Source organism: Lynx rufus, unplaced genomic scaffold (genome assembly GCF_022079265.1).
Source record: "Lynx rufus isolate CCGP_SWC_20201006 ecotype Redwood Valley unplaced genomic scaffold, mLynRuf1.p SCAF_7, whole genome shotgun sequence".
NCBI classification, from domain to species: domain Eukaryota; kingdom Metazoa; phylum Chordata; class Mammalia; order Carnivora; family Felidae; genus Lynx; species Lynx rufus.
Window position 1 is genome coordinate 15456755 of NW_025814889.1, and position 22919 is coordinate 15479673.

The window sequence follows — 22919 nt, forward strand, 5'->3', positions numbered from 1 at the left end:
TTTCAGGTGTACAACATAGTGATTCAACATCTCTCAATGTGAACGCTTTGTTCACCCCAAGTATAGCTACCATCTGGTACCACACAACACTATTACAATATCGTCCATCCCGTAACTGGAATCCTGTATCTCCCACCCCCCTTCACCTATTTTGCCCAGCCCCCCACTCCCCTCTGGTAACCATCAGTTTATTCTGTGTATTTATAAGTCTCATTCTCCTCCTTGTTTTGTTGTTCAGATTCCATGTAGGAGTGAAGTCATACGGTCTGTGTCTTTCTAGGACTTATTTCACTTAGCGTAATACCCTCTAGGTCCATCCGTGTTGTAACAGATGGCATGATTTCAACTGTTTTTATGGCTGTATAATATCCCACTGTACACGTCTACCACATCTTCTTTTGACAAACGCTCGTTTTTGAAGTCGACAGACCTGAACTAAAAATCTGGCTCTGTCAGTAACAAGCTGTGTCAGTAATGGAGCTTGGGGCACGTCACAAGCTCCCTATACACTTTGGTTTGGCCACCTTCAAAAAGTGACCCAAGAACTTTCCTTGCCTACAGTACAGAACCGAGATTAAAGGCTATGGAACCGTTTTGTAAATTATGACATTTTGTGTAAAACTCAGGTTTTTATGTAATTCTATCAAGCCTAAAAGTAACTTCAAAAAAGTGTTTATGATCAACTGCCAAATTCAATTTTGTACAAGCAGCACAATTTATAATTCCATGAAGTAAGTACGTGCCACTCACTACACTACGAAGCTAACTTATCGTGACATCTGGCAACCATTTCACAGACTAACAATTACCTCTTGGGAGGTGCGTGTCTGTTAGCATCCGCTCCAGAGAGACCTTTCCCCTACAAAATGCTGCATTTTTACATTTTCCTGAGTCCTAGAACAGACATAAAGCAAAAGCAGTAAATGGTCCTACCCTTTGATAACCTGGGGTAGTTACCACCGACTGGTGACAGGAGTTCCACCTTCCAGGGTAATTTGTGAAACTATAAGTCTGTTATTACAGAGGGCACCTAGGTGACTCCGTTGGTTGGGCATCTGACTCTTAATTTTGGCTTAGGTCCCGATCTCACGGTTCATGGGTTCGAGCCCCGCACTGGGCTCTGTGCTGGCAGTGCGGAGCCTGCTTGGGATTTTGTCTGTCTGTCTGTCTCTCTCTCTCTCTCTGCCCCTACCCCCCTTGCTCTGTATCTCTCTCTCTCAAAAATAAATAAACTTAAAAAAAATTTTGTTATTACAATTGTGACCATGGAATTGAAAGGACACCAGTGCCAGGACTGTCCCACACCAAGCGTCTGTCACGTGGAGCCACTCCACGGGACCTATACTCTCCTCTATGCGCAGCACCCCCGCATGCCTCTCCCCACACCTACTGTGCTTCTCCTCGGCTTCCACGCCAGAAGCTGATGCACAGCCATTCTTCCACCCACAGGATAAACCAGCCCATCACAGGGTGCCACGGGGAATCTGGATTTTTGACCTTCTCGGTCATTCTTCCTCTCCGGGTGCTCTGCGGTAAGTGCTTCTCCCTGTCAAAAGGGTGGGACTCGGGCAACCCCTATGGTTAGACTGCGTGAGAGGAGCCCAGGCTTCAGAACCAGCCTATAGAGAGTGAAAACTCTACAGTATGAAATCCAGCGTCTGTACACGTACACACACACACACACACAAACACACACACACACACGCACATCTGTGTGCCTGTATTCGTTTACCTAAGGTTTCCTGGGAAGTCGTCCTTACTCCTGGCAAGTGGCTAAATTCTCTGGATGGATTATTCTCTGATGCTCAGGACAGCACTATGAGGTGGGACCACTCTTACCCCCATTCTACACGAGGCGCAGAAAGTAATTTGTCCAAAGTCATAGAGCACTGAACCCAAGCCTGGTGATGAAGAGGTAAGTGTCCACATTCTACTGTACACAGTAAAATATGTGTTGCTGGTTTTTTAGACTTCTGGGTTAAGATAATTGGGAAACAACTGACAGAGTGAAAATAACGCAAAAGACAATGAACAAGACACAGCCTGGGACTTGACTGACCAAAAAGAAAACGGCGTTTCCTTCTTGCCTGCCTCAGTAAAGTATTTTTCTTTAGCTTCTCAACACCATAAAGAAAAGGATTAAGAGGTGTAATACAAAAGAGTTTAGACAGGTCTATTCCCTCTTTCTTAATTCTGTTCCTTCTACAGAATTATAATTGGAGAAAAATTCCCAATTCCTGACATCACTTAGTCTTTGAGTGGAATTAATATTTGTCTCTACTCTTCACAAATATGCTAGAAAGAATACATATACTTCTCCTATTTCTGTAATAAAAAATACTATTGGTTCCTGGCATACAAAGTTGGACACCAGGTAGCCAGCCCCAGGTGTATGTGGCACTGCACACGTCCCTCCTACAGGCGGCTTAAATTGGTGTAGACAAGGTTCCAACACCTAAAACACTTTGCTCTGCTGCATACCCACTGACCAAGGCCATTTCCTTCTCTAACGGCAATTATCTGGGTGACAGATATGGGAGAAGAGGTCCCCGCACTGCCTAGGGGCCAAGAAACCAGAAATGACTCCAGCAAGAGCAAGTAACTGAACCCTGGACAACTGAGCGGAGACCATGCAAAAACACGTAAGTCACATCCTCAGTTCACAAGACAACAGCGGTCTCGGGCGAGAGAGGAAATGCTAGAGCAGAGCAGAGGACCGCCGCTCAGAGAGCACCTCCAGGAGGCTGTCCACTCTGGTGCTCTGTCTGTTCTGAGGACTGCTCGGGGCGTCCGTCTTTCCTTCCTCCCTACCGATGCAGGCCTTTCCTCCACTCCACTCACTCATTCTGCCACTAATTAAAACCGGGTGAAACTTCATTCACTCACATCTCTGCTTTACTTTGAAGAGATTGGCTAAAGGACAGGTCCTGAAGAGACATTCATTTTCAGGCAGGCTCCGGACGAGATTTCGACTGTGTCTGTTTCATGCTTTCACTGGCAGAATTAACTGCACGTGTCAGGAAAAACATTTTTCCTCCGAAGCACAGCATGCCCACTGCACCAGCACGAGGGAGTCATCGTGGAGCCAATCAGGGGAAGCCACAGTCCCCAACCTGGCCAGATACCTGTCTGGGAGTGAGCCAGACACATCCCTCTGGCTTTAGGGTCCAGGAACCGCAGTGCTCCCAGGCTCTATCTTCTACAGTCACACCCGGGGGGTCTCGTCCACTCGGTGGCATTACATTTATGTTCATAACGCCCCAAATCAGATATTAGCCCAGACCTCACTTCCAACTTCAGATCGCACTACCCAGCTGCCCTCTCGATTAGACATCCAAAGAAGCATCTCGATCTTAAGACACCCACAACTCGGCTAATGACTAGCTCCTCTCCTCCCCACGTCTCCCCACCCACCCTTCCTGTTATCTCTCCCATCCTTTTAGCTCCCGGGGTCTGAAACCTCCACTCTCCCCCTCACCCAGGTCATCACCAGTTTCTGTTCGATCTGCCTTTGAAACAGACCCAGAATCTGACCATTATCACCATCTGGATGAACGCAGCTGCATGCCTTCTGGAGGCTTCGGAGGAAAACACACTGCCTTGCTTTCTTCAGCTTCCAGAAGCTACCCGCATTCCCTGGCTTAAGGCCCCCTCCACGACAATCCAACCTCTTGGTTCTGTCATCACACCTTCGACTACTGACTACTGTCTCTGACCCTCCTGCCTTCGTCTTCTAAAACTCAGGTGATTATACCGGGCTCACCTTCGTAATCCAGGATAATCTCTCCATCTCAAGATTCTACATCACACTGGCAAAGTCCTTTCGCCATGTGAGGTGACAAATGCCCGGAGACGGGGGCATCTTTGGGGGCCATTATGCAGGCAGCCACGACACCTACTCAGAGAAAAAGCCAAAATCCTTAACAATGCCCACAAATTCTCATGGGATCTAGTCCCCACTTCCTAACTGAGCTCCCCTCTCCCCTCTCCCCACCCTCCCCTTGGGAGTGCTAGGGACTGATGCACTTGAAGTGTATTATATGCGTCCCTGCTATTCCTCAACACACAACTCATCTCAGGACGTTGGCACTTCCTGTTCCCACTGCCAGGAAAGTCCCCTCCCTTGTTCAGGTCTCTGCTTAAATGACACCAACGTATAGGCAAACCTTTCCCTGTTGACTCTGGTCAACAGAGTAATATTGCACCCACCACAATCTAGACACTCCCTTCCATGCTTATTTTTTTCACAGAGTATTTACTATCTAATATGGTATCCATCTATCCACTCATCCACCTTCCCCCATTGCAGGATCTGTCCCTTGTCCTATCTCCAAGAAACAAGCATGAAGCAGGGGCCCAATAAACAGTTGAAGAGTTAGTGAATTTGACTTTATTGGAAAGTCAGTTCCTTGGAGACAAGACCTGGCCTAAAGTAGGAACTTAATAAATGTCTGAATGGGTGAATGACAGACCTGATTTGTACCTAATTTGCTATATGCATATGGACCAACATGAAATCAAGTGTACTACTTTCTAGGAATCAGACACAGCAGGTAAAGTAACTTATTCAGGGATTTCCAACAAAAGGAAAGTAATAGAAGAACACAGAAAAAACTCCAGCCAAACTCCTGACTTCATTTTGCCGTGTCCCTGAACATTCTTAGACCTGACAAGTCAGAACACATCTGGATTCCACTGCTTGGTTCAAAGACGCTTACCAATAAGGCTTCAAGTTGTTAAACTCCAAATTTATTTTTATTTTCTTTAACGTTTATTTATTTTGAGACAAACAGCGTGAGTGGGAGAGGGGTAGAGAGAAGGAGAGAGAGAAAATCCTTAGCAGGCTCCACACTGTCAGCGCAGAGCCTGACGTGGGGCCTGAACTCACAAAACCATGAGATCGTGACCTGAGCCGAAACCAAGAGTTGGACACTTAACCAGCTGAGCCGCCCAGGCGCCCCACCTCCCAATTTATTTTTAAAGGAAATTTCACAGAAATCTCAAAGGCATTTGCCTTGCTTATGCCGATATGTATAATACGAACATACAGGGGAGAAAGCATCATCCACACTTGAGGGTGCACCCAGAAGTAAGCCTGTAGCCAGTGGGTGTTGTCGGGACAGATACAATGCACTTCAAGCACGTCAGTCCCTAGTGCTTCTCATTAGCTAGGCCAGGGCGACTCCAGACAATCATCTTAGCTACTGTGGACAAGCCAAACCAAAGACATTTCTGCTGTGGCTGTATGTCTATGGGGACAGGGTCGGGTGGACCCAGGGACTATGCAACTTTGGAGGGTCTAGCAGAAGAGCACTGTTTTACAGAGGCCGTCTCATCTGCACTCTGCAGGGTATTACAACCTGCTGCTTACATCCCCGCCCCCCTCCCCATGCTGGCCATCCAACCGCCAGAGGAGAGCAGCTTTTCTCCTGCCACTAGGGGGGAGTGAGCGGGTGCTGCACTTTCTGGGAATCCTTTTGCCGGCTGGAATGGAAAGGAGAACACCACAGTGGGGAGGAATACTGACCTGGAGGACAGCCTGACACGATGCCAATCAAGCCTCTGTGACTCATTAGCTGTGCCCCTACAGACAGTGCTAAGCTTTAGTGTCTTACCTCTCAAAAGTCCGCTGACAAGTCTTATGACAATTACGGGAGCTAGGGCAGGAAAAGTATTCGTCACAGCACCCTAATACATAATATTATAATGATTATTATTACATTACTATGTATTAGATTATTCTTGACTCAAAAAAAAAAAAACCCCACCATTTAAAAATAAAGAATACATCTGTCTTCATCTCTAGTTTCGACCTCTAACAGAAACTCCCAGGGGGTCATGATTTATGATTTATTTCCAGCTAAGTACTTGCCTGTCATTAGGGAAATCTGCCATGAGGCAGATGTTGGGATTAAGCTTTCCTAGGTATGGCTTGAAAAACAGTCATTCAGTGACTTTCTCCTCAACTGTACTCTTGAGTAATATATATATATATATATATATATATATATACACACATACACACACATGTATTAATAATAAGTTATATATAATAACAAAAATTAATATATATATATATATATAATTTGTTACTGGAGAGCTTAACAGAAATGTTAGATAAGTAGGACTAGATTTTAAGCAAGATATTTAAATGGATAAGCAATATGATTTAAGATTTCAAAATATGTAAGGACATAGGTGTTCACTTGGGTTTATCTTCCTAACAAAGTATTACCTGATATAAATCACTGATCAATGCCCTCGCTCGCTTCTCTGCTTGAAAAATGAAATAAAATAACAAAACACACTTCAAAAAAAAGAAAGAAAGAAAGAAAGAAAGAAGGAAGGAAGGAAGGAAGGAAGGAAGGAAGGAAGGAAGGAAGGAAAGAAAGAAAGAAAGAAAGAAAGAAAGAAAGAAAGAAAGAAAAAACAGTTTCTCCTAATCACACTACCCAAGAACGCACGCCAGAAGCATGGAGGGAGCTTTTCCAAATGGCACGAGAATTCGTCTCCTGCAGGAGGATTTTGATTCACCAGGTCGGGGAAGAAGCAGGTATGTGTATTCTGCCAAAGCCCCCCAGGTATCACTAATGCTACCACCCCTGGTCAACAGTCACAGTACAAACCCTTTCTTCTGACAAGGAGTTTTTCGCCTTAAAAACGTTCGCCACGATCTTTCCTTGGTCCCGCAGGCTGCTCCTAAGCGACGCATGACAACTTGTAACCGTGAGGAGAACGTGCTGAGCCTACTTCTCAGCCCTTCAAATTGGCGCAAGTTCCTCCAGACGTTTTACAACGACAAAGTTGACCAGGGAGATGGGGCAAGTGGTGCTGAAACTTTCCATCGTTCCATGAAACCACGGGAATGCTTTTCCTTCACACCAGAACCCCCTGTGATGAAAACGTTCTGTACCTGGGTTTTCCCCGGGGGTAGCCACGAGCTGTACATGGATACTGAGCACTGGAAATGTGGCTTGTGGCTTCCACACGGGGAGCACGGCTCTGGGCAGACGTCAAACTCTGCCTCCGCATGGCCTTCCCAGCACCTTGCCAGGTGAGTCCTCATTTCATTAACTCATTCAGTACCCATTCCTCAAGCACCAACCTGAAGCCTAGAGCATGGCAGGCACGGGGCACCCAGCAGGGAGGGAATATAAAACCCCACCCCGCTCTCATGGAGCTTTCGTTCCAAGTGGCAACCCCTGGCCTCTTTCAAACGGCCGGGTTCACTTGAGGTACTTGCTCAAAGAACTCTGGGTTAGACGTGCGGATTTTTTGTTCGTTTTTTTTTTTTTTTTTTTTCAAATTATGGGATTCTGGAGCAGAAAAGCAAATATTCACAGTTTGAGGAATTCACAGTTCAATGGGTTGAAGGAGTGAGAGAACACGGAGGGTCTGCACGAGAGAAGTAAACTCATGAAACCTTTCCAGAAGAGCAGAATACGTCGGCAACAGAGTAACAGGCTTGGACGTGATTTCCCAGGGACGTCATAAGCCCACCCTGGGCCATGTGAATGAGCAGGCAGAGGACTGAGATTCATCTGCCACAGAAGCGGGACGAGGGAATTCTCAGCTGGAACATATTTAGCAATTCCCATGGAAGTGGAGTCAGGCTAGAACCAAATGCACGATGGCAAAAGGTATCTTCACACAGCCGTAACAAATACTTTATGTGGCAAAAGTTTTCAAGGGATTAAAACTACAAACTAAGAGATTAAAAAAAAAAAAAACACAAGAGTGGTGGGTTGATTAAAAAGTTGTTGGGGTGCCCAGGAGGTTCAGTTGATTAAGCACCCGACTTTGGCTCAGGTCATGATCTCGCAGCTCGTGGGTTCGAGCCGCGCATCGGGCTCTGGGCTGACAGCTCGGAGCCTGGAGCCTGCTTCCGATTCTGTGTCTCCCTCTCTCTCTCTGCCCCACCCATTTGCGTGCCCTGTCTCAAAAAATGAATAAATGTAAATAAATAAATAAATAATTAATTGTTAAAGAAATCATCAGCCAGCAAAGGAGGAGACACAGACAAGACCGCTACGACTACTCTAGGGCTGTTTCCCCCGACCCCGTGCCCGAGCCGAGCTGGGTTATTCTTCATCAGCAGTTTCTCTGGGTGCTCGGGCTGCTGAACACAGCAGCATGCCAGGTCAAACCCTTAACAGCGGAACCCTGGTCAAGGACAAATGCTTCTAGAAATGATCAGAAGGAGCACCTCGGAGGAGGGTGCTTGCCAAGAGGAGAGAGCGTTGCTCAGAACTGCCGCACCGGGATCACTGATATTAATGAAACCCCGAGTTGACATCATCAGCAACCTTACCTAGTTCTGGGGGCAGAACGGTCAGGCGGTTCCCCTGAATGTGGAGTTCCTTAAGCTGAGTAAGCTCTCCGATTTCTTTAGGCAGCGAGATCAGGTCGTTATCCCTAAGGCTGAGCTAAATATAAGAAAACAAGGGGTTGTCAAAACAGTTTTCACGTAAAGAGGCGCTCAACAGAAACTCTCGTCCTTTCCATGCCCTCTCTTCTTTGAAGGCTCAATGCTTTCAATTTATTTACAAGTGCCTACAGATGAACAACAAACAGTATCGGGAGTGGTGGCTGATTCCTACACAACAAACCTCACCCCTGCTCAAATTGACTTGATTCTACTCCTACAAGGACTGCAGAAGTGAATTGATTTTCCAAGAATTTAGATAAATTACTTACTATCTGCAACTTTGTGAGCTTCCCGATATCTGGCGGCAGGATTTCAAAATCGTTGTCACTTAGATAGAGTGCACGCAGGGTGGCTGCGAATTAAACAGCGATATATAAACAGGGTGGCATGAAATCCAACCATTTGAGGTCTGATCAATACAAGGGAGTCAGCTTTGATTAATAACCCCGGCTCGGTGAAAAGCCTGTGACACACCTAGGGCTCCCAATAATAAGAAGCAGGTCAAACTTAGATTTACTGGCTTATTGTGGGGCTGGTGTGGTCAGGAAAACATCTATATCCAAGAGGACTGACACAATTAGCAACCGTGGGCATCGGCAGTTTTTGGCACAGGGTTTCAAGACGCTTTCAGGAAAGAGAGCGACTTTTCTTCTATCATTTCCGATTCACATTTATGCTTTGCGTCCGTATGTATAACAAAGAAAACCACTGTGACATTGGTGTCAACGCTTCAGGCAAAAAGGTTCTGTCGTGTAAATGCAACTATGTTAAAAATAAATAACTAAAAGGCTTTCCGGTGATGAAGGCCATAATCACAGTTCATTGTTTAATAATCGGGCTAATTATTATTAATTGTTTCTCTAGCCTTAACCACAAAAATAAATGAGGACAAAGGAGCTAACAGGACGACATGGGAATTCACAAATAGAGAAACCCTAACCCAGGCAGAATATCAGCGGTCAGAAATTTGTTCACAATATTACACAGCCCCGAACTACAGAAGGAAAAAATCCTAAGGGATCTTTCTTATCGCTGACCAAAAAGAAGTATAATCAGAGGTCTGTTTTGTTTGCTTACAGGTATTCAATTACACTCAAATGTTTTAAAATTCGACAGAACTCTGTGTTAATATACACAACAAAATCTCCTTCATGGCCCATGAAAATATTTTAGAATTGGCTTCATCATGTGCTTGGGAAAATCTGGGGGAGAGAATATGCATAAGGTTATAAATGAAGTTTTGGAGACCAGCTCAGAAAATTCAGAATCTCTGGATGCCATACGTGTCACTATTTGGAGAAGCAGAACACTCATTTAAGGAAAGCAAATCTTTCCTAAATATTTTGTGAGTTCTCAGAAAAATCAGTTTTCCCTCATTTTTACGGGTATCTGCAGCAAGAAATCTGCTTGCAAAGAATACAGTCGAAAAGATAAAGTGTGTTTATCTATGACAATTTCTTGACGTTTGATTGTATTCTATAGATGAAACAGACCACATCATTGACAGTATTTTTTAGGAGGCTTAAAAAGTTCTGTCAGTAGCTTGCTAATGCATATTTTTATATATAATTGGTTGAAATATCTTTGGGGAAATAGCTTACAAAGAGTTAATTGCAACATGGGAGAACACATACATTATTATTATTTTTTTGCATGCTCTTTAAGAAGGAAGTCAAGTTCTTTAGCTAAATGTGAGACTCGATCTCATTTAGGTACATAATCTCTATCCGGAAGTTAATATGACATTACTAAGTCCACTTGAGCTCAATGGTGTCAGCTAACTATATATCAAACATACATACTGCTGAGCTATGAAGGAATATTCAAAAGAAATGTGCGAAGAAAAAAATATATACGTCCAATAATTTCTCTTGGAGTTTGGGCCCTGGCAAATAAATTTCACTTTCAGAACGCAAAGTACCATTTTAAGGAGATTTATAGAATTAAAAGTTTCTTACTAAGGTAGAAGAAGTTTCCGGGAAGAGAGTTTTCATTCAAGTTGTTGTAAGTCAAATCAAGGACCTCAAGAGCTGGGAGAGAGCCAAATCCTCGAGGCAAAGTGTTCAGTCTGTTCATGCTGTGGTTGGGGGAAAAAAAAAATCCAAGACGTCACACACAAAACGTTTATGTTCAGACATCACCTCTGTGTCACAGGCCGAAGAGCCGTGTGTAAGAGACTGAAAACTCAGAAGAGGCCATAATTCTGCAATCACTTTATGTTCTTTTAACCAACACAGTAATTATAGTTAGAGAACCTCTATGCTCATTAAACATCTGAAAATGTCTCATCATTTTCTGCAAGGAAGCTCAGTCCCTGTGTTACACAGAAACTTCAATCATCACAAAGTATCTGTCCATCCAGAGAAAAACTGCCTCACGGATGTGGCAATAATAATTCCTCAAAAGATACAGATTAAGCTTTGTCATTTTTAGACATTTGCTTTATTTCATTTATTTCAATGGAAGAAAAAAAAATCACTTTCTTGTTATGCAATTACTAACATTCAAAACAATCTCCAATTACAACAGTGGTTGCCAGGGGCTGAAGGAGGGAGAAATGGGGAGTTGTTGTTTAATGGGTATAGAGTTTTGCCTGATGAGTAACTTCTGGAAGTTGGTGCACAAGAACGTGAATATACTTAGCGCTACAGAATCATAGACTTAACAATGGTTAAGATGGTAAATCTTATGTGTATTTCTTCATAATTGAAAATTAATATATATATGTATGTATTTCCACTGAAATCTAAAGTAAATATACCGTTACTATCTTTTATTATTTTCTTTAAGACCCTTACTTTTCTTAATGTGGTTCCCTTTGAGCATACTTAAAAGAGGATTTAAAAAAAATTTTAAATATTTACTTTTGAGAGAGAGAGAGACAGAGCATGAGCAGGGGAGGGGAAGAGAGAGAGGGAGACACAGAATCCAAAGCAGGTTGCAGGCTCCAAGCTGTCAGCACAGAGCCCAACACAGGGCTTGAACCCCCGAACCATAAGATCATGACCTGAGCCGAAGTTGGGCACTTAACCAACTGAGCCACCCAGGCACACCCCAAAATTTCTTTAGTCTAATATAAGATTAAAGGTAGGAGAATTGAAGGGTAGGAGGAACTGTGACATTAAAATGCTTCGAGGCCTCGATCCTTCTCATACTAGATACAATCCTGTCCACAGCTGCCAATCACCCACCAACCAGGCCTCATAAGAAAAAATTGATAGCACAAGGGGAAACCGAGGTCAAAGCGATTTCTACCTTTTGGGTAGGAAAGTCACTGGTTAACTTTACACTTAATAAAAGTAACCTCCACGACCCTTTGCCGTAATGACAACAACGGATTGTTTCTGCCAATTCACCGTGTGTGAAGCACATTGACATCAAGTTTCACCTGGGTCACCAGAACGATCGCGTAGTTCAGGCAGGACAGCGCTTACTATCATCTCTTTAGAGCTGACATGAATTAAGTGACAAGGACTTCTGGCTCGCCTGGTGAGGGTGACAGGTATCTGGGAGCACCCAGCCCCTCCCCCCGATGCCTAGATTCCAACGCAAGGATCTGAGGAAACTGAAAGAAAAATCACCAATACTGGACAAAGCACGGAGGTGTACATTGGGTGTTTCTTTACCGCTCTAAGTTACCTCTTTTTGAAAATCACCAATAAAGTTCGTGTTTCCAAACACAGTAGTAGACTTTGGAAAGATGAGGTGCAGGAAAGCGCCAGTCAGCCTTCCTCAGAGCAAAGAGACATCTCCCAGAAGGAGATCTCCATCTCCAGCCCAGAGTGAGCCTGAGTCTGTCCACCTGATGGACAGAGGTGGTTCTCTTTGCTAAGAGAACCAGAGGGGGTTCTGAGCCAGAGGTGGTTCTCCTTGAGACAGAAACCAATACCCCCAGGGTGTCCGGATCACTGCAGAGGCCCCCCGTGCAGTGACAGCAGTGACGGCAGGGAGCTCGCCAACCTGGCAGGCAGAAAGGACGCCCCAACTCAAATGCTTAAGAGGGTCCGGAGGCGCTGCTGGCCACAAACAAGGAGCCACAGGGGCGCACGTGGTCCCCAGCCATCTCCACGCCCACGCGTGGGACCGCAGCTCTGGGGGCCCCTGCGGGTGTCCGTGAGAGGTTACAGCAGGGGCAGACAAAGCTGGGTGACAGTCCGAGTCCAGCCTGGCGCTGCTAGCTGGGTGACCTTGGGGAGGTTGCTTAGCTTGTCTGAGACCCAGTTTCTTCGATGGGAACATGAGGAGAGCAGTACTTTCCGGAAGGATCGCGAGGGGGCTGACAGCTGAGACGTCTGAAGCAGCTCGGAAGATATGTGGCTCGCAAAGGGTCCTCGAGAAAGGAGAGTCATCACTACCACTGGTTTTCAGGAAGCCTGAGAGAAATTTTGACTCGGTTTCCAACAGGTAAGCTCACCCTGGGAGAAGACCGCTGTGGGCAGCCTGAACAACTGAGCAGGGCTTTCCTGTCTGGGTCGCCAGCTTACCCTCAGATCACCTCCAGTGTTTACACACAAAGTTGCTTACGGCGCTCATGCGTGCCATGATGGTAAGAATTCTTCTGTCTGCCCGTGAACCTTGTTTCCAGTGTGTTTTGGAAAAGGGAAAGCGCCTGCACACGATGTAGAAATTTATAAAACCAGGGGGTCGAAGGCTGGTCGGCATCTTTTTTCTTTCTCTTTTTCAAAAGCTAGGAAGGTCCCTCCTAATGCTTCCCTTCTGGAACGTTTTGACTTCCAGAGGTCCTCTTGGGCTCCTCTTGCTTCAGTAAAACCTTCTTAGTTATTAGCTAAGGGTAATAATTCTTCTCACGTCCACGGTGACCCACTCACGCACACAGCCACTCAGAACTGTACTTACTGAAAACTTCTAAGTTTCACATGATGAGCTCCAGCATCTCACGGGGTCAAAAACCATTCCAGAAGAGTTAGCCCACGGTGCTACTGTACTGAGATTATCCCAGAAATAATTACCAGCAAGTAGCCAATGTGGCTTTATATTCTGTAGAAAATGACCACAAAATGAACCACATTTAAACAATCAGAAACATAATAAAACTTTATTTATTCAGAGGGCCTAAAAATCCCTTCAGGCCTTGCCATCATCAGGATAAACAGCAAATACCGTATATAACTTTGAAAGCAACTTCTGGTTGAGCGTGCTGTTCAGAATATGCATATACGTGGCCTAAATGCTGTGCTGTAGGGTCTCGTCTGTGTGTGTATAGACGTCATTTTTATTTTAACTCCAGTACACTTAACACACGGTGTTACATCTATACGTAAGTCTCGGGTGTACAATACAGTGATTCAACGCTTGCATGCGTCACCCGGTGCTCATCCCAACAAGTGCACTCCTTAATGCCCTTCACCTATTTCGCCCATCCCCCCACCCACCTCCCCTCTGGTCACCATCAGTTTGTTCTCTTAAGACTCTGTTTTGTGGCTGGTCTCCGTTCTTCTTTGTTCGTTTGTTTTGTCTCTAAGTTCTGCATATGAGTGAAATCATATGGTGTTTGTCTTTCTCTGACTTATTTCCTTAGCAGCAGGCCTTCTAGATCCATCCATGTTGTTGCAAATGGCAAGACTTCATTGTTTTTTGTGGCTGAGAAGTACGTGTACACATACACACACACCACGTCATTCCTTCATCTACTGAAGGACGGCTTCTATATTTGAGCTATTGCAAATAATGCTATTAACACAGGGGTGCATATATCTTTTCAAATTACTATTTTCATATTCTTTGGGTATGAAAGTAAGACTGGGTACTAATACACAGTAGTGGGGTTACGGGATCATATGGTAGTTCTGTTTTTAATTTTTTGAGCAACCTCAAATGTTTTCCACAGTGACCGCACCAGTTTGCATTCCCACCAGCAGGGCATGAGAGTTCCTTTTTCTCCACATCCTCACCAGCAGTTGGTGTCTCTTGTGTTTTTGACTTTAGCCATTCTGCCAGAGGTGAGGGGATGTCTCATTACGGTTTTGGTTTGCATTTCTCTGATAATGAGTGATGTTGAGCATTTTTCAGGTGTTTTTTGGCCACTGAATGTCTTCTTTGGTGACATGTCTGTGTATGTCTTCTGCCCGTTTCTTAACTGGATTATTTGGGGTTTTTTCGTGTTGAGTTTTTTGGTGTCTCCTGTGTGTCTATTTTTATTCAGACTGCTTCCTCTAAAGAGTCCTCTCTCTATAACTCTCCTTAAACAGGGCTATGCAGGTATAATTCTTTATGCCATTTGAGAACAGAAATATCCTTTATTGAAACTCATGTTAATTCCTCTCCCAGAGAGCTAAGAATTTTTGTTCAAACTTTGACAATTCCATCTATGTAGCGATGTAATTAAATACACAGAAAGTTTTACACAATGAATAAAACACCGAGAGCCAAAAATGCAAACAGCTCCAAAGACAACAGAGAGGGAACTAAGATGCGTTTGACTAAAAAAAGAAAACTTTTTAACTCTGTCCTAAGGTACCTCCAACCCAAGTGAACAAAACCTGAGCTCACGATGTTATTCCCACAGCTGTCCCCATCTTTATTTCTATTTCAGCTGCCCAGAAAGACCCCCAGGCATCACCCATACCATCAGTGACCGTCTTGTGAGTTTTAGCTCTTAAGTATTTTTCACACAAAACCCCTCTCCTGGCTGGGCATTGCCACTGGCCTAGTTCACCTGAAACACTAATTCAGCGTGCTTAGGGGTGTCCTGACCGCTCCTTACCCCAACCTCCCCTCCGCATGACCTTTCCTACAAAAATCCAATCTTTTCTCATACCTCCTGTTCTGCCTGCCGTAAAAGCTCCTCATGGTCGGCAGGATAAAATCAGAGTGCCTTTATTTGGCACCCAGGGCCAAATATTTGTTTATTTGTTTATCGTTGGTTTCCCCAACTGTGATGAATGCTCCATAAAGGTTGGATGGCTACTACCTAGAACAGTGCCTGGCACATAGTTGGGAGCTCAGGAAATACTCAGGAAAGAAACAGCACACACTCGTGCTTCTTTACCTGGCCGCACCTCTTCCCTCACCGCTTCCTGCCTCACACTTTACACTCAGCAACACTGAACAACTTGCGTGGAACACGCAGTACTCTCAGCTTGTAACCATGTCATTCTTTAAAAAAAAAATTTTTTTTTTAATGCTTATTTATTTTTGAGAGAGAGAGAGAGAGAGAGAGAGAGAGAGAGACAGGATGAGTGAGGGAGGGGCACGGAGAGGGAGACACAGAATCCAAACAGGCTCCAGGCTCCGAGCTGTCAGCACAGAGCCCGACGTGGGGCTTGAACTCCTGAACCGCGAGATCGTGACCTGAACCGAATTCGGACGCTCAACCGACTGAGCCACCCAGGCGCCCCATAATCATGTCATTCTTGCAGCCTGGGATGCATTCGCTCCGCCTCTGAGTCAGAGAAATTCATTTCCATGCATCAAATTTTGGCTCAAATACTGCCCCCTATGGGAATTTTCAGACAACCTCACCTGTTGACTAACCCCCTTGGCGGTCTCTCCCACCTGCCTTCAGACAACCTCCAGCATGTCAGGGACGTGGCTGTGAACCGTCACTGCTCATTTACAGCTGGCTCTGCCCCCACACTTCAGGCCAGGGACTGTGATTTTCACCACTGAACCCCAATACTAGCAAGGTTCCTGACACAGATGAGACACTTACATAGTCCTGAAGTAAATGAAACAAGGAAGAAAGTGATGATGACGGCGAGGGCGATGGACACAGCCAACACAATGTACTGCTTACCGCGGACCAGGTACTGTGCCTGGCACCTTATATATAAATGACTCGTTAAACCAATTAATCAAAAATTAACAGTAAGAATGTACCTAGTTTTGTACAGCTAGTATACACATCTAGTTTTAGCTTCTTGCTTACGTACAAATTAAAATCAAGACTTAATAATTCCCAAAACAAAGATATAAATGAGGGATCCTTTCTTTTCTGTTTTACCAGATGGGTACACAATCTCCATATGTGTAGGGGTAAAAGCCATCTGATTTAAGTCATATTCCCCTTTTCCTTTAAGCTCTACTTCCCCTCAGACATTAGGAAAGAGAATGCTCATGGATCTTTCCAAGATTATATCCTAAGCAGAGTGAACATCAAATGAGTCTCTAACCAAACTCCCCCTAGAAAGAATATGCTCAACTAAAAATCCTTCCATGAATAAGATGTTTTTTTTTCCTTCATGATTCCTTCCTATGAATTTGATAAATACCTGGCCAGCTTCTATCACCATTCCATGTAAATCACTAGCTTAACTAAAGCATTTAATGGCTATAATTTAATGAATATGCAACTTCACACAGCGGATGAAGCATGAGTGGACCGCTTCACCTCACAGCTTTAACAATGAAGCTGGGATTCAGAAGCCCAAGTTCTGGTGGCATCTATGGAGTCTCATGGAGAGGGCCGGACCCCAGATAATGGGGTCCTCTGCCCGGCTCGGTCACTAAGCTCAGGGGCAATCAGGAAAGAGTCACTGAGGCTCTCGAAAAGGGCCTGACTTCCACTCCACAAAATGAAAACTACTGCCCGCCCTACGTCCCTCATAATTGTTGAGAGGGTCAAATCCCGGCATGAGGACTTTGAAAACTGGAAAGCAACAGATGTATTATTATTATTCACTGCTACCTGGTTCTGCCACCTCAGCTGAATCGAACCTCCTCTCTTCACCTTTGTATGAAGAAACACACAGGATTATAACCTCTCAGCTACATAAAAGAATTGTAAGAATCAATGGAGCAGTGTTCGGAAATGTATCTTCCCTCCCCCCCTCACTTCTGTGGAAGGAAGACACTTTGTAAACGATTTCTACTTAAAACAGAGAGAAAAATCAACCACACTGCAACTGGTCTGAACAGTTAACGCTATGCAAATAAGTCCCTTTCCAGTCAATGTAACTGAAATAAAATTTTGTTAGAAACCAAATATGACAAAACACACACACACACACACTCCCTTACTGCACCAACAATTAGCTTTGCAATTACTTCTCTAATAGATACGCATAATGCAGCCCACTGAAAAGACATATTAAAAGCAGTAAAACTTTTGTTAAAGTCCTACCACACACAAAGAAATTAGAAGTCAGTAACAGACACGGTCCCTCCTGTGTTCATAGCCTGCACGCGCCCTCCCCCTCTTCCTCTTCTGTTCTTTTCTCCTCCAGGGGGGATACTCACCCCAGATTCAGGTGTTTGAGTTTTTGAAGGCTGCTGATCTGTGTGGGCAGCTCCTCAATCTGGTTATTAAAGAAGTTCAGCACTTCCAAATTCTTCAGCTCTGCTATGTTTGGCGGCACAGCTAGGGAAACAAAGATGCTGGGTGTGAATACAGGAACCTCGCTCTGCGTAAGGAACGCCAGCAACACATTGTGTTTTTCTTGCCCAGGAAAGAGAGATGAAACTCCAGTATGACCATCTGATTCACATATACACACATATTACTTTTTGTAGGTTTTTCTTAGGTTCACAACTCACCATCGAGTAGAAATGAAAACGCTTCTTTAAAGGGCAAGAGAGAATTTCAGGCTGCCATTAATAGCCCATAGGTGAATATTCCAAAGCATAAATTCTTTTATAACTGCCATACGATGCCTCACAAGTACGACTGTTTTCTTCCTTTGGGTTTCCTTGCACCTCTACCTGAAGGAAGACCGCAAATGCCAAAGCCCTTCCTGGTTAATGATACATTCATCAAGGTGTTTCAATAATCTGATATCTGAAGAGCTGTTTTCTTTTTTTAAAGTTCATTTTTATTTATTTTGAAAGACAGAGTATGAGTAGGTAAGGACAGAGAGAGAGAGGAGAGAGAAAATCCCAAGCAGGCTCCCCACTGTCAGTACAGAGCCTGATGCAGGGCTCGAACTCATGAACCATGAGATCATGACCTGAGCTGAGATCAAGAGTCGGACACTTAACTGAGCCACCCCAGGGGCCACATGAAGAGCTGTTCTCTTTACACTGCACTAAATCACAACGTAAGTTCAACCTCAAATGATGAAATATTCAACCAACCTCTTTCATGATTTTGGTTTCTGGTCTTTACACCTTGATCGATCTCTCTCTCTCTCTCTCTCTCTCTCTCTCACACACACACACACACACACACACACACACACACACTTTACATCAGATTAGCAACAGATCAATGCACTGTTATTACACAGAAATATGAAAAGCCAACTCAGTAGCATGATATGAATACTAGCATGCAGATCAAAGGTTAAGATAAACCAATGAGGATCTAAAAGAGTCTTCCTTCCCTAGAGCATATACTTGCAAATATCAACTTGCAGGCCAAAGGCATCTTTACCTCAAAAGTACTAACTCTCCATTGGTAGCAAGGAGATCTGTAACAGATGCCCCCCATCACTAATCCAGCCTTCCTACAAACATTTGATACAAACCGTTGGCTTGTCCACGGTTCATGTCAATTCTAACACCAAGACTACCCATGTTACCGAAACCACTGACATGGGCCTTGGGTACAGCACAACAAAGGGTCATGTCTTATGTCAGTGCCTTTACTTCCCATCCCAACACCTTCCAGGGCGCACTCCGGCAGACTAGGAAAAACCAGGAGCACCTTTACTTAGAACCACTACAAAGGTATACATCCGATTCCAAACAGACATCTGAAATAGTTAGGGAGCCGCTGCGGGAGCTCTGGTGCATAACTCCCAGCGGAACAAGAATAAGGAGGGCAGGCACACTGTTCGTTACAGTTCCGAGTCCTCAATTTCAGCTTCATAAAATGTCTAAGGTATCGATGATCTGACTTCTGTTAGAGGGAAGAAGGCTTGGTAAAGGCAAGGGAAATGCTTTCACTGGAGGAAGGGATTGTGAGGAATATGAATCAGTCTGGATTCAGACACTTGGGAGGTGGCAGCGGTCCCGATGGAAAATGCACAAGGCACAGACAGTTAGTTACTCAAGGGGACGGTTTGGGGAGGAGATAAAAGGGTGGGTTTCCATGGGAAAATTGAGGCAGCTAGAAATTAACCTCCAGAAAGTGTACTCTTGGATACCAACATGAATGCATAGAAGCCCTACCTGTACAATTTGGCCTTAAAAGCACATTTATAGGTGTGTGGTCGGGGAGACACTTTCCGGGGAATCAACGGCATTCACATTGCATAAAGGATCGCAGAGAAGTTCACTCAGGTGCACCTGCTGAGTCGCTGGGTGTTGTCAGCTGACTCTTCTCTCCCCACAACGTTCAGTGTGTAGGGCACAGCTCTACTGATGACTACAGCCCTGCTAGTCAGCCCTGCTCGGGGACCTCACCCTTTTCCCCTGTGCACCCTCCAGCTACCACTAAGCTTCTCTCACCGCATTCATCTGATTAGTTTGAAGAGCAATAAAGAAAGTTAGTGCAACCAGGAGAAAATGATGATCTCAATTTAGCCACAAACCAAGAATAATTCAGCCAGAATTACTGCTGCCTTCCCCAAGTTACTCTGCCAATGCAATTAAATGCTGGTCTGAAGGTATCGCCTTTTTGACAGGATGAGAGATTATTTCACTCTCCTTGCTAAATCAGTCCAATTTAAAACCACAAATTATGCTAAATGTGATTTAGGGCTTTGTTTTGTGGACACAAACAATAACCCTACATTCAATTTACTCTACTTCTCCCAGCCTTTTGTATGCATATGAATTTTGTTGTTGAGACTCCATTCAAGCTAAAAAGGGAAAAACATTACACAGCTAATATTCTCTCTCAATTACCGAATACCCACCACCTGGCCGTAGCAAAAATCAGAAGAAATTAACATTCAGACCTGGCTGGATGGGATAGCATCCACTCTTTCAGCCAGTATTTAGAGAATGCTTATGATGTGTATAGAGCCACACTTTTAACACCTAGCATTTCAATACGTCTGGGATTAAAGTGAGAAAGGTGATCTATTTAAAGAAAGTAAATTACAAAAGAAGTCTCAGAGTAGATAAAGAGAAACAGCTCTTGGGCTTGGAAAACTAATTCTAATGAAATTATACATAAAAAAAGAACCAGTTAACAATATGAGCTGTGCAATAACTAAATTATACACACATGCAACATGAACAAATGCAGTCTTTAGGAAAAAAATGGCAGTAATACATCACCGGTCAGAATACTCTGGTGAAATTTTTCAAGATCTCTGCCTGACACATTAGCATGAAGTATTTCAAAATGTAAGTGAATGGTCAGCTTCGATAGATTTATTTTCTTTAAAGTTTATTTGAGAGACAGAGACAGAGAGAGAATCGCAAGCAGGCTCCGCACTGTCAGCATGCAGCCCAGAGTGGGGCTCGAACTCGGGAACCGTGAGATCATGAACTGAGCCCAAAACAAGAGTCAGAAGCTTAACTGACTGAGCTACCCAGGTGCCCCGATGTATTTCTAATTACGCCCTTGCAACATGCCTTTTCGTCGATCTGTTCTGTTTGTGACTGTGACCCCAGCTGAGCACAAAGTCTAGAGACAACAAGGAGCTGAGTACACAAGGGCAACAGAGGGCCGTGTGCTGTGTGGACACAGGAGTCCTGGCTGGATTGTGACCCTTTCTAAGTTCTCTTCCACCTGGCTTCAACATTCTACGATTCTCCAAAGAGCTGGATTAAGAAAATCAACAATATGGATTTAAATAATGCAACAAATGAGGTCCTCAATTAGGAAGCTCAGTCATGTAGAACTTTGCTTGTGACAGAGCACTGAGTGTCATTTTCTGTCAAAAACGGCTGCTTTGATTTTAAGACTCCAGTTGCCACGTTTGAGAGAGAGGTCCCTGACCGCTCTCAGGTGTTCCCTGGCTCCTAGATGCCACATTCTGCTTTAGTCACAGGATCAGAGGACCACTGGGAACACTCGGGCCAGAGTTCCCGCTGTATTTTAGCAAAGGTGAAAAGATGTGGTCCTGCCACCCCAGGAGCTATACCCAGGGACTAGCCTCAGGCTATCTTCTGACAGTTAACAATTGAGACTAACGAGCCCAGCAGGAGCCTCTTTTCCTTCAAGGCCTCCTAAATCTAGAACCTGGACGTTATTCTCATTTGACGTGAGAAGCACGAGCCAGCCAGACTTAGCAGTCGGCCTCTGCAGTTCTGGGACAACCCGACGAGAGTCGGCCCAAGTCCCGGGGTGGGCTCCCCAGTCAGGGCCGGAAGAGGACCTGCCTAATCTCCTACATTAACACCCCCTGCGAGGCTCCCTCCGGCAGGAATTCTCAGAAACCACAAGCTGGACACAACGGACAGGCCAGAGCGCTCCAACTCTAATCAACAGTTGACCCAGTAGCGAGCAAGAGTCAGCTGTCTCGTGCAACGGAAGAACCCGAAGAAACGACTGTTATGGCAATTGGACCTTCACCTGAGGAGCGTTTTGTTCGGGGATGTAAAATTAACAATTCCGTAACCAGTAACTTGTTTTTAAAAGCCTACTAGTTCATCCACACAATAAAAAAAGTACAGGTACACTCTGGAGCTGGGCTGTCCGAGGCGCAGTCACGACGGAAAGCAGTATGGACGTCCCTCAAAAAATTAAAACTAGAATTACCATATGATCCGACAGTTCCACTTCCGGGTATTCATCCTGACGAAATGAAATCACTGTCTCCAGAAAATATCTGCACCCGTGTTCACTGCGGCATTAGTCACAGGGACCAAGATGTCCACCGATGCGTGGATGGACAATGAAATGGGGTGTGTGTATACACAACGCAACACCGCTCACCCATAAAAAAGGAAATCCTGCCATTTCCAGCAACATGGATGGACCTGGAAGGCATCATGCTAAGTGAAGTAAGTCAGAGAAAGACGAAAACGGTATGATCTCACTCATACGTGGGAGCTTACAACACACACACACACACACACACACACACACACACAAATACACACACAAACTCACAGAAAAAAAGAGATCAGAGTTATGGTTACCAGAGGTGGAAGATGGGGGGAGGGAAGGGAATTGGATGAAAAGTATTACAAATAAAGAAAAAAGAAATTTAAATCTAGATTAGTTGCAATTAGGTACAATTAATAATTCAGTTGCCTGGTCACACAAGCCACATGACAAATGGCTGGTGGCTGCTGTTTGGACAGCACAGATAGAAAACATTCCCTTCACTGCAAAAAGTTCTAGATAATGCTGCTCTAGGGGGGGGTCTCAAACTTTTGATGTAATTCGAGTACATCGGAATTACTGGAAGGCTTCTGACAGCACAGATGGGGGGTGGGTAATGCAAACCACAGAGTTCCTGACTCAGTAGGTTTGGGATGGGGCCCAAGATTCTACATTTTCAACAAGTTTCCAGGGGACGCTGATGCTGCTTGTCCAGGGACGACCACGCTTTGTTCAAAAAACTTTTAACTTACTGGGGACATCAAAATCATTAATCCAGTACGTACGTCCCTTCCTTCACGATATAATGCTAAGTAAGATCACCCAAATTAAGACTTCTCTGTCACCTCAGTAAGCTACTGAGACTCT

General features: G+C 44.6%; 1 protein-coding gene and 1 long non-coding RNA gene across 7 annotated transcripts in view; both read right to left on the reverse strand.

The window, feature by feature from the left end:
- RSU1 (Ras suppressor protein 1) overlaps window positions 1–22919 on the reverse strand; it is a 202719-nt gene that overhangs the window by 127175 nt on the left and 52625 nt on the right. For all 5 annotated transcript variants that reach the window (XM_047066516.1, XM_047066519.1, XM_047066515.1 and 2 more), the window contains 4 exons: window positions 17627–17747; window positions 10387–10505; window positions 8698–8780; window positions 8312–8426 (listed from right to left, as the gene is read on the reverse strand). In XM_047066516.1, the coding sequence (XP_046922472.1) occupies window positions 8312–8426; window positions 8698–8780; window positions 10387–10505; window positions 17627–17747 (438 nt within the window). The remainder of the gene's footprint in view (window positions 1–8311; window positions 8427–8697; window positions 8781–10386; window positions 10506–17626; window positions 17748–22919) is intronic.
- On the reverse strand, window positions 546–7844 carry LOC124502077 (uncharacterized). Of its 2 annotated transcripts, none has more exons than XR_006959828.1 (3): window positions 6465–7844; window positions 5616–5688; window positions 546–894 (listed from the first exon to the last, which is right to left on the reverse strand). It is a non-coding gene; the product is annotated as an uncharacterized LOC124502077 (long non-coding RNA). The 2 variants fall into 2 exon arrangements; XR_006959827.1 differs by lacking the exon at window positions 546–894 and adding an exon at window positions 2710–3895.